This window comes from Pleurodeles waltl, chromosome 7, assembly GCF_031143425.1.
Source record: "Pleurodeles waltl isolate 20211129_DDA chromosome 7, aPleWal1.hap1.20221129, whole genome shotgun sequence".
Classification (NCBI taxonomy): Eukaryota; Metazoa; Chordata; class Amphibia; order Caudata; family Salamandridae; genus Pleurodeles; species Pleurodeles waltl.
Window position 1 is genome coordinate 1,024,633,705 of NC_090446.1, and position 16,310 is coordinate 1,024,650,014.

General features: G+C 41.5%; 1 protein-coding gene across 1 annotated transcript in view; it reads left to right on the forward strand.

The window, feature by feature from the left end:
- LOC138245863 (ATP-binding cassette sub-family A member 9-like) overlaps window positions 1–16,310 on the forward strand; it is a 2,236,336-nt gene that overhangs the window by 1,022,191 nt on the left and 1,197,835 nt on the right. Inside the window, exon 20 of the mRNA XM_069199841.1 lies at window positions 5,616–5,782. Within this exon, the coding sequence (XP_069055942.1) occupies window positions 5,616–5,782 (167 nt within the window). The remainder of the gene's footprint in view (window positions 1–5,615; window positions 5,783–16,310) is intronic.

Sequence of the window (16,310 nt, forward strand, 5' to 3'; positions counted from 1 at the left end):
ACTCTTCTACAAAACAAGGTCACCGCACCACCAAAACACGACACGATCTCTAAACTTCCTTCTAATACATACCCAATCACTCTCTAAAAACAAGCACCACAACTGCAACATACTCAGTTACTCAGTGGCACACATCCTGACTTACTCTTTATAACTGAATGATGGTTGGGAGATGAGATGGCTCTAGTTTTGCATGAAGCCGTTCCTCCAGGTTGTTTAACTATCACTCAGAATCATATAGGCAAAAGAGGAGGTGGACTAGCTGTTATATTCAAGCAAACAATAAATCTCACCAAAACTGACATTTCCATACAAGGTTGTGAGGCCCTCATCACCAGTTGCAACCCTACGCCTACTTCCTCATCCTTTGCAACCACCACCTAGCAATGCAATATTTCCAGACACCTTTCTAGGCCCAGTTTCAAACCTTGTACAGTATGGGCCTTATTAAGAGTCTGGCGGTCCAAAGACCGCCAGACTCGCAGTGGCAGTCAGACGACTGTACTCTAGGCAGTCCGGTTGTAACATTACGACCCTGGCGGTCCTACAGCCAGTGGACCGCCATCACTGCCGACAGGCGGATGGTAGTCCGACTTGTGGTCAACCACAGCGGTGTTGAACTCAATGCCACTGTGCTGATCACGACTCCTGTTTCCAACAGCCTTTCCATGGTGGGGACCCCGACATGCTGATGGCATAGGCAATGCAGGGGCCCACCTGCCAAGCAGCTTCGAAAAGCAGAAAGTATACATTCTGAGGGTGCTGTAGTGCTACGGTATTGTCCATGGCATGGGCAGTGCAGGGGCTCCCCTGCTCGGCACCCTTGGAATGCGCACTTAGTGCTACGGTATTGGCCTCGGCTCCCTTAAGAGGGCCAAGGCCAATACCGTAGCACTGTTCCAGCCAGGCTGACTGGTGGGAACGTCGTAATACAAAGTTCCTGCTGGTCAGCATGATGGGATCACCATACTATGGCTGGGGGTGAGGCAGCTGGGTTGATGGTCCCCTCATCCCCATCAGTTTGCCAGTCGGTTTGTCTGACAGCCAAACTCATACTGAGCCACTATATCCTACCCTTTGCATTCTTGGGGACCTAAACATTTGGTTTGGCAAGCCCAATATGCTCCATTCAAAAACTATAATCACTGGCCTAGTCACACTGAACCTACATAAAATCATTCATAAACCCACACACATCGCTGGACACATTCTACATGTCATTTTTGCAAATCCAGAACTAGTTGCCATTTCAAAGGATTACTCCAGTAACATGGTCAGATCAGCATTTGGTAGCTTTCCAACATAAATCACCACAAATCAATGCTCCTAAGACCACCTTACATGCATCCACCTATCGACCAATGGAACAAACTCAATTATGAATACATAGAAACGCAACTAACAGCCAACACAGATCTAGACATAATAAATTCCATTCAAACACTTTATGGGAGGCTAAAGGAAGCTGTTTATATCTTAAAACTACTAAGAAAAACATAACAGGACAAAAGAAAACAAGTACCTTAGAGAAATACAGAACTAACAAAGTTAAAACAATACAAAAAGGCTGAAACAAACCTGGTTCAAAACAAACAGCAAGCAAGAAAAACTTCATCCGCACAAACTTAAGAGAATATTCAAATTAACAATCAAAAAAGCGAAAAAAAGGTACATTCAGAAAGAATTCAAAATGTTATATGAGCAAATAAAGATTTTTACAAAATTCTCACTGATTTTCAGAAACGTAAATGCGTGGAAGGAACTTATCCATTACTCAAGAATTCACAGACAAACTGGAAAATCATTACACAACCAAAGCAGACATGTTCGACTAACATTGAAAACAAAGGAGAGCCACCAGCAACAACCCATTTCCCAAAAATCCCCTACAAGAGTAAGCTAACCTAACCTCTGCATCCCTTCAAACAAATATCACAAAGTGAATTTATGGATCTGGTCAGAGCAAGCAGGCCTTCCAGCTGCCCTTCTGACCCTTTTCCACCACAACTCTTCAAGAACATTCTTTTATCTATCTTTGCTGCCAGACCAGTAAGAAGAATCATCAGTAATTCTTCAACTAAAGGAATCTTTCCAGATTACCTAAAAAGGGCATACATATGGCTATTATTAAAGAAAGCAAACCTGGACCCGCATGACCCCAACCACTACAGACCAATTACAAATGGACCTTTCCTGGGCAAAATGATAGGGGGAGCAGCATTCACCTAAATGTCACATTTCATTGAAGATAACTCCATACTTCCAGACTACCAAACTGGAATCTGCTCAAGAAGAGCCACAAACTCAGCCTTCATCTCCAGCTAGGATGATCTTAAAACACAGTAGTACGCAATGGAGATGCTGCTCTACTTCTCTTGGACCTCTCAGCTGCCTTTGACATAGTTGACCATGACAACCTAATGTAAAGACTCTAATAAGCCGGCATAAAGGGGACTGCTTTCGGCTGGATCACATCCCACCTTCAAAACAGAGATAATGTCATCAATACACCCCTTTCTCATCCAAACCATACTTCACAAAAGCAGGGGTCACTCAAGGCTCTATCATCTCACCCATGTTTTTCAGCATCTACATGAAGTCATTACTGGCTATGATAAATACATTTCAACTTACATGCTACAAGCTATGCAGATGACACACAAATACTCCTTAAATTGAAAGCTCCAAAGACATTGTAAACTCAAAAATCTTCAGTTGCCTCAAAGCCATTTATCAGTGGATGAATTGGAGCCATCTCAAACTAAATGCTTCCAAAATGGAAATACTCACAGGTGGCGAATGAAAAATGTATGACCCACTCAGCACCTGGCCTCACGACTTGGGAACACCTTCTAAAGTATCTAAGGAAGTAAGAAACCTTGGAATTACCATGGACTCCAAGTTATCAATGAATGCCCAAGTGGACAAGTTAGGAAGATCAAGCTTCATCACCATGAAAACACTGTAACACATATTCCCCCCTGCTAGGATTTCCACGCATGGTCCAGGCTACTATCTCTCTTGTACTGTCTAAATTGGATAAAGCCAATGGTCTCTACCACACAACTCTATCAGCTATGAAAAGACTACAACAAATTCAGAACTCCACTGCCAGACTAGTCCTAAATGTAAAGCCACAGTCTCACATCTCTCTACCTTGAGGCCCCTACACTCGTTACATGTTGCCAGAAGATCCACCTTCAAGCTGCTTTGTATCACCCACAAAGCAATACATGGAATAGAACCGCTTTTCATCAGGAATAAAATCACCAAATACATTCAACACAGGAACCTCCACTTAAGATTGGCACCTCGCTCAAAAATCCCTCCATACAATCTGGGCCAGACTAGAAATTCAAAGCAGCCCTGGCAATTTTGTCAGACCAGCCCCCGGGTTGGGGGGTGGGGGTTTGCCAGTGCAAAGCACTGTTGCTTTTGTTACTGGGGACTGATATTGCAGTATCTCTGCAAAACCACCCCTCAGTGACAAAACTTGCCCCCACTGCTGTAAAACCGGCCCAACCCTTCCAGCGCCTTGGGCAAACGCCTGTTGCCCGCTACAGCCCGTCTGAAACTGCATACAGGAAAAAGACAATAGATCGTATATCTTTCTGTGTTCTAGTGGAAAACTATATAAATAGTTACCCCCAGATATAGGATCCACAAATAACTATCTTGTCTTCAGAAGACTACTAAAGAGTTGGCAGTTTCCTACATAACCACCATACATAAACAACAATGTACAGAATATCCCTGTGTACATAAACATTTATAATTCAATTGTATGTGTATATCTAGCGATGTATACTTCTTTGTACAAATATATATAATAACTATGGCTTTTAAAACATATATGGCCTCATTATGAATGTGGCAGTCCGAGGACTGCCACAGTTGCATAGATGGTCGGGTAGCCGCATCTTTGGCAGTTTAACTGCCCAATTATAAACCTGGTGGGTCGGCTGTCCCTGCCAGTAACATGGCTCCTGATGGCATGACGGCAGTCAGGCTTTTAATCAGCCAGGGCAGAGCTGAACTCAGCACTGCCTGGCTGATTACAACCCCTTTTTTTGCCAACCTTTTCATGGCAGGGGACCTGCCATGAAAAGGCTGGAAGAAAGCCAGTGCCGGGGACTACGGGGGCACCTTCACTGCCCATGCCGAGCCCCTTTGCCCAGCAACTTCGGAATGCGCACGAGGATGCTGGAATGTTAGGATTTTTGCCTCTGCTCCTTTAAAGGAGCAAAGACCAATATCCTAACTCAGTCCCCACCAGTTAGCCCAGCGGGAACGTATATTACCATGTTCCCGCTAGTCAGCCCGGCAAGAACATTGTAATATGCTTGGTGGGAAAGTTACCTGTATGGCGGTAGCATCCTACCCGTGAGTTTGGCGGTGCCATGGTGAGACCGCCAAACACATAATGAGGCCCATACATACCCTTTAGGCCTGCTTAACAAATGTATATATTACTTACGAAAAAAAAAACAAAAAAAAATTAAAATATATATATATATATATATATTTATATATATATATATATTATTCTATGCTTAACACGGTCATAGGTCATTGCATAGTTGTTTATATAAGTTGTTTGATTAGAAGCTTATGGCTCTCTGTTTTATTTATTTATCACAATAGGTAAAACTATCATAAATATCCACCTACAAGCACTTCACTATTGAAATATTGGGGAAAAGGTAAAATTATTCAAAACGATTTTGAGTTATAAAAAATATACAATTAAATTACCTTCGAATTCTGCAACACTTGAAAGTCTCAATTTATACAATGCAACTTAAATCTCAGTAGGTTATCTTCCTCATACATATATTCCCTGTCTATGTAATCAGGTATCTATATACCTATTGCTTTACTCCTATTGTACAAGAGAAAAAGGAAATACAAAATTACTATCTCCAGTGCACTACTGTCTCACCCTAGACCTCTTTCAATCCATCTCCTATCTCCACTTTCTGACTCAACCCAAACCTCATTCTACTACTGTGATCTCCAAAATAACCGTTCCTAGAACGTTCCCTCCTCTATCCCTCCTAGCTCAGTTTACTACTATGATCTCCCAAACAATTCTACTAACTTCTTGGCTCATGTATCTCTCCTTAAATCATCCCAAACCTCATTTTACTACTATGATCTCCCTACTCCCTTTCTACAGACTGCTCCCTCCTCCATTTCTCCTTTATTCATCCCAAACCACATCTTAGTACTGCGATCTCCCAACTAGCACTAGATTCTTTCAACTGCTATCCCTCCATTATTCTATTCAATCCAACTAACAGTCTCACGTGTCCAACGCTCAAATTTGCTCATATTTCTGTATACTAATCCACTACTAATCCTCTGGGTTCTGGAGTAGTGAGCTAGTCACCAAAAAACGATTTGACGCCTCGTCAGGGGTAGTAGGCACTATATAAATACAATCACAATTACAGTAGTTCCTCTATATACAGAGGTTAAAGTCTGGAACTGACCACAAATGTGCTTGTTTAGTGTATTAACAATATTTATAAAAATATTGTGTTCAAAGACTTTGAAAATAAATGCCATATACATACAACTAGCTAATAAGTGTTTCTTATTTGTCTTTTCAGAGTGCTTATTCTCATCATTTATATACTTCCCATTCTTATTCACATTTCTCTCCACCGTGCCCGTGGCCATTTGGGAAAGATGGAACTCACTCCTGATCTCTATTTGCTTCACCCTGGAGAACAACCGTACAAAAGTTTCACAAATCTTCTCATACAGAACAACACAGGTAAAGAACACATGTATGGTTCTATTAAAGATAGTTCTGAATTATAAATAATATGTGGTTAACATTATGAACATTTTGCACAGAAAACAAAAGCACTTCACCTTTCAAACTTGGATTTTCCGGTGCTTTACCAAATTAGGCTCGAACTAGGCCTAACTCTGACGTTGAATCTCAAACGCAGCCATGATGTGTGTTTCTTTCCATTTCGTTTTTCATCGCACAGGGCCAATTGTGCATTACGCAATGCACTCTATTGACAATGCTGTACACAAAGAACCTCATTGGAAGTTTCCTTTCTTTATAACAATTAAATGTTCTTCCTGCTTGTGCCACTGTGGGCCTATTCATAAATAAAACTGGTATTGCTTTGTATGTAACTAGAATTGTGATGTATCCAATGGCATTGGGCCAAACAGGGTTGCGTTAATATTTCATTTAGAGGATGGTATTGGTATTGTGTTAGATGAAGATGCATTAGTTTGTGTTATGTTTTGCCAGTATATGTAAGAATCTGCTCTCCCTATGCAGACTCTTCGATTGTTGCTCGTATTTTTCTATAGAAAGGCTCCATATGGGAGGTGAGCCAATACTTGTTTGCCCATTCCTAACAAAGGGGATTCAAATCTGTCTGTCTCATTCTTAAGAATTCGAATATTTTTCCCTGACATTTTACTTAATTTCATTTTATTGTACTTGTGTTGATTTAGTCCTTTGCTAATTCTGTAAATTGATTTACTGTGCATTGTTTACTATTATTAATGCCTTCTGTAGTGCACTTTAATTGCCTAGTAAAACTTTATGGTTTCCAACTTTGATTGGTCTTGAGCCTTCTTGAGACTTAAGGCCTATTTATTCCACTGTGCTAATGTATTTGTTGCCTACCTATTCGCTGGGGGATGTTATTTAGGGCAACATGTCCCCATCCTGTATAGAAGCTTCGTCTTAAGAATATCAGATAAGATAACGTCAACAGATGTATACAACTATTAATTGGCTGCCAAGGGGCACGTCAACATGTTATTTCTTCATTGATCGTTTTTGATGCTTCTTAACCACAAAGTGTGGCAGAATGTTTTATATGTGGAATTAAGTTAAAGTTTAAACAAATCCATGTCTTGTCTAGATGCTGAATTACTTTCTTGGGATCCTTGTGTACAAATTCACATCTTATAATGACAGGAAGTCTACAGGATTTACGGTCATAGTTTAGTTAGCATCGCATGTGATGCATAGCGATTTAACTATCGATTAGTGTATTTAATTTATTCAATCAACTTTTAGGCTTGGGTCACATTTCCTTTCTTTTAATTCTTTTTAGGTCAGGACGCTTTCATTTATAGACAATTACATAGTTAAGTAATTGTAGAGGTAGCTGAGTTCTGCGGAGATCGATTGTTACTGTGTTGTGATGTGTTCTATAAGAGTTGTGTCCTGTTTTATCTTAAATTGGAGCAGGTTTGGGGAGTTCTTGTGGATACAGGGATGATGTTCCAGATCTTTGTTCATAAATGGAGGAGACTGGTTGCCCTGTTTTTTTTTTCACTTTTTTGCTTCTAGTCTTTTAGTGTCAGGGTTATGGGTGTGTGAAAAGCCACTAGATGTGGTGAGCTTGTCAGCCAGGCAACCAAGCATGCTTGTTGTAATTAGGTGGGTTGCGGTGTGTATGATGCTTTAAGGGGTGCCAGTGTGGGCATTGCCACAATTCAGATGAGAGAGTACGAGGGCTTGAATATATGGTGAGGAAGCTGTTTTTTGGAAGGCTGAGGAAATGGCTTTTTGCAGGTTCACATTTGCCCCACTCTTTGACTATTAAGTACAAGTGTAATGACTGCAAAGCACTCGGGCCCTGCTGTCCAGACCCCAATGCATGTGCCGTAACCTTAAAATTATATGTAGAATTAGTTTACCCCCAATTGGTATAAGTTGAATTACTTATAAGTTCACATTATATGGCACCTAGGGCCTATAGGTCAAATATCCCTCTTGGACTGCAGCAGTGATTGTGCCACCACAACTGTGACAAATGTCTCTCGGCCTGCCACTGTAAACTGATTGAGTAGTTTTACACTGCTAACATGACTTTGCCATTCAAACCTATGGCAAAGCCCAAACCTTCATTTTTAATAAATAAAAGTCACCTCTAAGGCACACCTCATCAACCATAAGGCACGGTGCTGTATATTAAAAATAATGACATGTTTTACATGTCCTGACAGTAAAAACCCTGCATTGTATGTTTTACCGAGGAATGGCTAGATCAGCTACTGGTGAGTATTGAGTTACACGCTGACAACTCAGCACTGCTAACTTTCAAATGGGACTACTAAAGTTGATATTCAAGGTATGAAAAGAATCAGTGCACTAAACCAAGTGAACTTTAGAAAGTTGCCACTTTGTTGCCAAATTTGTCCAGCAACCGATTTCAGTTACAGGTAGCGCCCCCTTGGAGAAAGGTGTAAACAACTCTTAGGAAAAGACACAAAGGACTTCTGCAGGGAGGGTGTAACGTCCTCTTGGCTTAATGGCCAGAGTGGGGTGTAAGCCCTAAAGGTGAGCTTCAAATGAGAAGCTGCCTTGAAGGGCAAATGGTAGTCACACTTAGGAGGAACTGCTCTTTTGTGTCTTGGGCAGAGAGGGAAAAGCTGGTGCTAAACCAGTTTTCCAGGGGGAGTGTAGGGCCCAGGTAGGCAAACCTATGGGATGGGCTTGGGACCTCCACACACTGAGAGAAAGGATCTGCTATGTTGCAAGTACGCAGAATAGTGTACCCTGGGGAAGCTAGATGCTGCACTTCACAGGAAGTCATTATCAGGCATGAGCGACCTAGTAGCCCGATTGGGTACTTAGCTACCACATCCCCTTGTGCTCGAATCAGGCATAGAATAACCCCCCCCCCCAGCTCACAGACTTAAGTTTGCCACTGTCTTGAAAGAAAGACCACAGAATGACTTCCCTGCTGCTCCTGGAACCAAATAAAGAGAGGCTGCACCAATGACTGGGCTGCACCTGTTGCACCTTTGGGTAGCAAAGAGAAGACTATGCCTGTGTGTCTCCCTGTTACAGCCACAGGGCCATGAAAGCTGGTATGTCTGCCTTTGGAGAATTCAATAGCCAGGATGACATACCTACTGTTGAACACACAAAGTACGGCTTGGACACTGAGGCCCTCATTACGAGTGTGGCGGTCTCAAGACTGCCACATTCATGATGGTGATCAGACCGCAGCAGACAAGGTGGTCCAACTGCCCTATTATGACCAGGGCAGATGGGCCAAGGTCTGTCCGCCGAGACCGCCAGGTTGCTGCCTGTCGACAGCCTGGCGGTCTCAGCAGTCACAATCTGCCAGGGGAGCGCTGCAAGCAGCGCTGCCCTGGGGATTAAGAGTCCCCTTTTTGCCAGCCTTTGCATGCACTGCCATGCAAAGGCTGGCGGAAAGGGGCTATCAGGGGTCCCATGGCGGCCCATGCACTTGACATGGTGTACTTGATGTGTTGAATATTGCTTTCACAAAGTCTACAAAATTAGTGGGATATTGTGTTTGTAATAGCCTCTGTATCTCTGGAACAGGTCTGGCTGTTTGCAAGTTGCAGTGGTTCAGGCCATCTCCTTTTGCAGTGGCACTGCAACAAGTTCAGTCATTTTTTCAAAACGCAAATCCTTTGTATCACTACTAGTTAAAGGGATACCTTTGAGTACATACGGTTGGCTGGGTTCCTACCAACAACAGCTGGTAATGTATAACATTAAAAACAAATTATTCTTTAAAAAGTGTGTGTTGTGTTGGAAGAAATGAAAGAGTTACTGATAAGACACAAAACCTAACTCTGGCATCAAAGGGTTACACATTCTATGCAAAGAAGTAGAATCACATATTAGTGAGCCACTGTGGAGATAGCCTGTAGAGATGTGACAGGGGAAGGATGGAATGTGATGATGTAGGCGGTGAGGTCAGATGGAACAGTGGGCACTGAGAAGAAGGCTGGAAGGGGAGAGGACTAAAAGTTGGAACTGTGCTGAATATGTTGTAATCCAATGTACCTGGAATAAAATGGAAGTTAAAAGAAAAGGATCTGTGAGAGAGTGATATTTACATTGGCGACGAGGGACCTTCCTTACAGGAGACAGATTTATATGGAACATCTTCACTCCTGGAATGATGTAACAGCTCCTGTGGACTTTATTGATCGTTCCTTCTCCACAAAGAAATGATTTCAAGGTAACTTATTTTTGTCAGAGGGAAACCTTGAGAAATGAGTTTATAGTAAAATCACCTCTTCATAGACTATAAAATAAGCGTATATAAGACTTAAAAACGGACGTTGCGTCGAGCGTGTGCACTTCGAACTAAAGATCGTTCAAAAAACTCCACGCTCGAGCTGTTCATTGCGTTGTATTGAGCCTTGTGGAAGCTAAACAACTATATAAATATGAAACAGATGTTTCTCAGTAAAAGGTAAAATGGAGAAAAAAATAGCTTGATGCTTGACGGCACGCGTCTGCGTTAACGTTTGAGTTAAATTAATATGGAAAATTACACGAGCGCACGATTCTACTAATTGCGCTCGGCGGCACCACTTATTTCACTGTGAGCAACACAAACGCTATGCTTGACAGCACGTGTCAGCGTTAACGCTTGAGTTAAATTAATATGGAAAACTACACGAGCGCACAATTCTGCTATCGTGCTCAGAGGCACTACTTATTTCGAACTGTGAATTTTCTAAAACGGAAGCGATGTTTACTGGCATTCTTCATATTACACAAACCAGACCACAGCACTCAGTAACAACAGTGTGATACAAAGGTTCAAGCTCCGTAGTGCATAGTTGATGTTGGATTGAAGAGAATCGGCGCTTCGGTGGCCACATCTGTTCTCAAAAGATAGTCACTTTATTGACAGACGAAATACATTCAGTGAGAGAGAACATCGTTCCAGGAACAGCCGACACGTGTTTCGTCACACTAGTGACTTTTTCAAGGCTGTAGAGAAACATGTACATGTATCCATATTTTACAATTAGTTCTAACAAAGAACATAATAAAGAGTAAAACGACCAATTAAGACCACCACCAACAGGCGTCTGTGGTCCCTGACAAGGAACCATAAAGTGAATGCAAAGTGAATACGACCAGTTTGAGCCACCAACAGAACAAATATGTGGTCTTTATCGAGAAAACATATAGTAGGTGAAAAAATCCTCATGGTGCGTAAACAAAATGTGAACCGTGGACATGGCAAACTGACCAAAGTCACAAAGGAAAAGCGAGGAAACAACATATGTAAGTGCTATGAGAAGAAGGGAGAGAAAAACTCCCAAATATTCAAAAAGATAGATATGATGAAAAACTTTAAGACCTTTGTGAGCTAAAAGAGATAAAGGTGAAAAAGAGACAGCTAAGAAGCCAAATAGTCATGCGAAGGACACAGTCTATTGTAAGTGAGAAGAATCGTAGCGCCTAAGGCCATACCTATTGGATAAAGTGAAGTAATAAGATTAGGGCATGGACCACTGTGTAAGGTAACTCAGTGTAAGACACTGTCTCGATAAAGACCATATATTTGTACTGTTGGTGGCTCAAATTGGTTGTATTAACTTTGCATTCACTTTATGGTTCCTTGTCAGGGACCACAGATGCCTGTTGGTGGTGGTGTTAATTGGTCGTTTTACTCTTTAATATGTTCTTTGTTAGAACTAATTGTAAAATATGGATACATGTACATGTTTCTCTACAGCCTTGAAAAAGTCACCAGTGTGACGAAACACGTGTCGGATGTTTCTGGAACGATGTTCTCTCTCACTGAATGTATTTCGTCTATCAATAAAGAGACTATCTTTTGAGAAAAGATGTGAACACTGACGTGCCAATTCTCTTCAATCCAACATCAACTATGCACTACGGAGCTTGAACCTTTGTATCACACTGTTGTTACTGAGTGCTGTGGTCTGGTTTGTGTATTATGTTTTGTGTATAGATGTACACATTGTTCATGCCTATGTGTAGTAAGCCATTTTGACCACTTGCACCACACTCTACGCTATAAATTTCATAACTGTGTCTACTTCCCTAGGAGTGCGGCTATCTTTCACACTTACTACCCCATTAGTGTGGCATTCTTCATATGTCGGCGTAAAGGTTAAGTTAGTTCAAACCTGAACATGGATATTTAAAGAAATGTCTTACCTTTGTGGCACCTCTCCCACGTCTGCAGCATCCAATTTCGTTTCCTGCAATAAACAGAAGAAGGACTAAGTAAATAGCAAACATAGAAGAAGGACTTTCACTACTAAAGTATATTTAACAGATTTGTAACTAATGATATGTACAGTGGCAAACAGCTGCAAATAAAAACATAATTAAAAACCTATCTAGAAGAAATATTAATAATAAATAAAATATAAATAAAAGGAATAATACTTTCAATTGTACTGCAACTCCAAAATTATAAACATGGGGGACCAAAGCATGTCTTTACCACCACCTTTCTTGGCAACACCAGGAGAACCACTCATTCCATGGAAACAATGGAAAAAATATTTGTGACTTACATGTTGGCGATTGTGGGTGATCGTTATGGCCCACTTAGGAGGCAAGTTATTCTTCTACACCATCTAGGTGTTGAAGGAAGAAGAATATATGAGGACCTACCTGAAGTGTCCTTAGGAATGGGTAATAGACAGCCTACGGATGTATTTGATATGTCTATGCAAATATTGGACATTCAATTTACTCCTAAAACTAATCTTGTTATGGAACGTCACAAATTTTTTTCAAGAATGCAAGAAGTAGATGAGGACATAGCGTCCTATGCAGCAACTCTAAGAGGACTTGTGTTGTCTTGCCGTTTTGAACAATTGTCTGATTCTTTAATAAGGGATCAGATTGAAAGTTGTGCGTATGACAAGAAAATAAGGGAGAAATTGTTAGTGAAAGATCCAAATTTGGAGGAGGCGATACAGATAGCTAAGAGGATGGAACACACTGCCATATGGCTGCAAGAAATGGATGAATCCAATAGAGAAGTGAAACAGAGTATTGTTGGTGAAATTAAAAATAAAAAGGATTTACAAAGCGATACAGGAAAAAACACATCTATGAAAAATTGCAAAGTTATAAAAGGAGGAAATGGAGAATAGCAGAAAAGGTTCGGGGGAAGAGAAATAAAATGTTAACTCTGCGATGCTCCGGGACACATTTCGTCTAGCAAAATGTGTGCGGCTAGAAACGCGATTTGTCACAACTGCGGCAAAAGAGGACATTTTGCCAAGGTGTGTAAATGCAAGTCTAGCTGTGGTGGTGGTAGGACAATTCAAGAAATTCAGGATGTGTGTGAAAGTATTGAGGAGATCATTTTAAATGTAGAAGAAGATTGTAATGGTTGCAATGTTGAAAGTGGAAATTAATGTATGAGATTGTCAAGTGAACAAGTCGAAATGGAAAGTACTGACTTGTTGGAGAAACCTCACGCTCGAATATTTTTGAACAAAGTGCCAATCAAAATGTTAATAGACTCAGGAAGTTTGTTCACACTTATTTCAAAGGACGTATATGAATATGAATGGACGAATTCAGAGAATGATAACTTGATGGAACTGGATATAAAGGCTGTAGGCTACACAGGAAAGAGAATCGAAATAGTTGGAATGCGATGGATGACGATTTTCTTTAAGGGTAGAGCTGTTAAAGGAAGGATATATATCACAGACAATGGACAAATTTATTGGGTTGGCGACATCAAAGATACTTGGGCATAGTTCTGTATCCTAATGCTAAGGAACCAGTAATACTCACAGAAAAAATAAGTGTTGGAGAAGTAAATGTAAAGTTGCGGCATCATCTGATTACAAAGTATCCAGAAGTTTTTTTGTCAAAATTGGGTATGTTGAAAGGTTTTTCTCACAAAATAGTGTTAAAGAAGAATGCAAAACTCATGGTTCATAAGGTACGGAATGTTCCGAATTTGATGAAAGAATCTTTAAAGCAGGAATTAGATAGACTGTTACAGGCTGACGTCTTTGAACCCATCGAATCTTCGGAATGGCTCGCTCCAGTCGTAGTGGCACCAAAGGAAGGAGGAAAAAATCATCTGTGCATTGATCTTAGGATCTAAATAGAAATATATGGGTTGATAGGCAACCCTTGCCAAACATTTCAGAAATGTTTCCTGCCAAAGGGAAAGGGAGCGTATTTAGTGTTCTGGAAATGTCATATGCCTATCATCAAGGAGTCTAGACACCTGACATCCTTTGAAAACGCCTTTAGGGGCTTTCCGTTACAAAAGAATGCCTTTCGGTCTAGCATCTGCCTCTGCCGTATTCCAGAGAATAATGGGAGATATGTTTGGGGATATGGCTAAAGTATTGTGTTTTCAGGATGACATGCTGATTGTAGGGAGTAGTGAGACTGAACATGATCTTTTATTTGAAGAAGTGATCAACAGGTTAGGAAAAAAGGGCCTAACCATTAAGGAAGAGAAGTGTCAGATTTGGAAACCGGAAGTGACATATTTAGGATACATGATTAGTAGCCATGGTATTAGACCTAAGAAAAGTATAGCGGCTGCGATTAAACATGCACCTGAACCTGGTTGTAGGGATGAATTGAGATTATTCCTAGGACTTGCAGAATATTGTGCAAAGTTCATAAAGAGCTTTACGCAGATAGTTGAACCTTTGAGGAAGCTGATGAAGAAAGGTGTAGTGTATGATTGGAATGAAGACTGCAAGCATGCCTTTGAGGAAATAAAGAAATGTATCTTGGAAGCACCTACTTTAGGAGTGTTTGATGTGACTACAAAAACTTACATAACTACTGATGCCAGTAATGTGGGCATTGGAGCGATATTGACACAGGTTAAGGATGGTGAAGAAGATGTAGTTGGGTTTGCTTCAAGAAGATTGGAGGGTGCGGAGACATCATATTCTGTGATAGAAAGGGAGGCCTTAGCTTGTTGCTGGGGAATCAATCATTTCAGATTTTACGTGTGGGGAGTACCTTTCAAATGAAGGACTGATCATAAGCCATTAACATACATTTTTAAAGGTGGACCTGGATTGGAAGGTAGTGTTACACTACGTATTTCAAGGTGGTTGTTGTCTGTGATGGATTATAAATTTGATATAGAATTTGTGAAAGGAAATAAAAATGTAGTGGCAGATTATCTTTCAAGGATGCCAGTAAAAGTTGAAGAGATTGTGTAAGGAAAATTTGAAAGTAGCGTGGAAACAGTGTTGGGAGAGGTGGCTGTGAGTGTACATGAATGGGAGAGTGCGAAAGCGAGTAATCCTGTTATGAGGAGAGTAGAGGAAAAAGTGGTCAATGGGTGGAGGAATAAGGATGAACAGAGCAGTGATTTGGCTACTTATTTCAAAGTCAGAGATGAGTTAAGCATACAGAATGGGAGACTTTTGAGAAGGGATCAAATTGTTCCTCCAGAAGATGTGCATAAACACATCATTAATATTACTCATCAAGGACATTTAGGCCGAGGAATAATGAAGAGAAAAATAAGACAGTCATTTTGGTGGCCAGGGATGGATAAGCAAATGGAGGAAACAGTGAAGAATTGTGTTGCGTGGGCCAATAGTGATAAGACTAAGGTACTAAGGTAAACTCCATTAGCGCCTATGAAGTTTCCGGCCGGACCTTGGGAAAGGTTAGCTGTAGATTTTATTGGTCCTGTTTCAAGGTTGGGCACGAGAAGCAGGTACATCGGCGGACATTACAACATTGGCGGTAAAAGGCGCTTACCGCCGTGCAGAACACCGCCAACACACTGCCGCGGAATTCTGCCACAGCTATTATGACCCACAGCACTGAATCCGATAATATTCAGACACCCACACAAGTCCGCCATACCAAAGGTCAGTGATAAACTGGCGAAAACAAAACCTCCACCATCACGCCAACAGAAATACGCCCACACCATCACAACCCACGAATCCACGCGGCGGTCTTTCAACCGCGGTATTCCATTGGCGGTACACACCGCAGCGCTCAAAATACACATACATCTCCAAAACACCACCACATTGGACAATTCGAAATACACACACCTGATACACATACACTCACCACTCCCACACACCCAATACAATATAAAACACACACCCACATCACCCACAAACCCCTACGACCACAATTACCAAGAGAAGGCCAGAAAGAGACACCACCATCAACAATACTAGCATCCACAGGCACACAACACCATCACCCACATAACTTCCACGCACCTCACACAACACACCACTACATATCAGCACACTTATCACCCCACACACCACCCCACACATCACCCACACCACCCCATGGCACGGCAAAGACACCCCAGGTTCTCGGTGGAGGAGCTCAGGGTCATGGTTGAGGAAAACGTCCTGGTAGAGCCACAGCTATTCGGATCACAGGTGCAGCACACCTCCATTGCAAGGAAGATGGATCTATGGCGAAGAATAGTCGACAGGGTCAACGTAGTGGGACAGCAGCCAAGAAATCGGAATGACATCAGGAAGAGGTGGAACGACCTACGGGG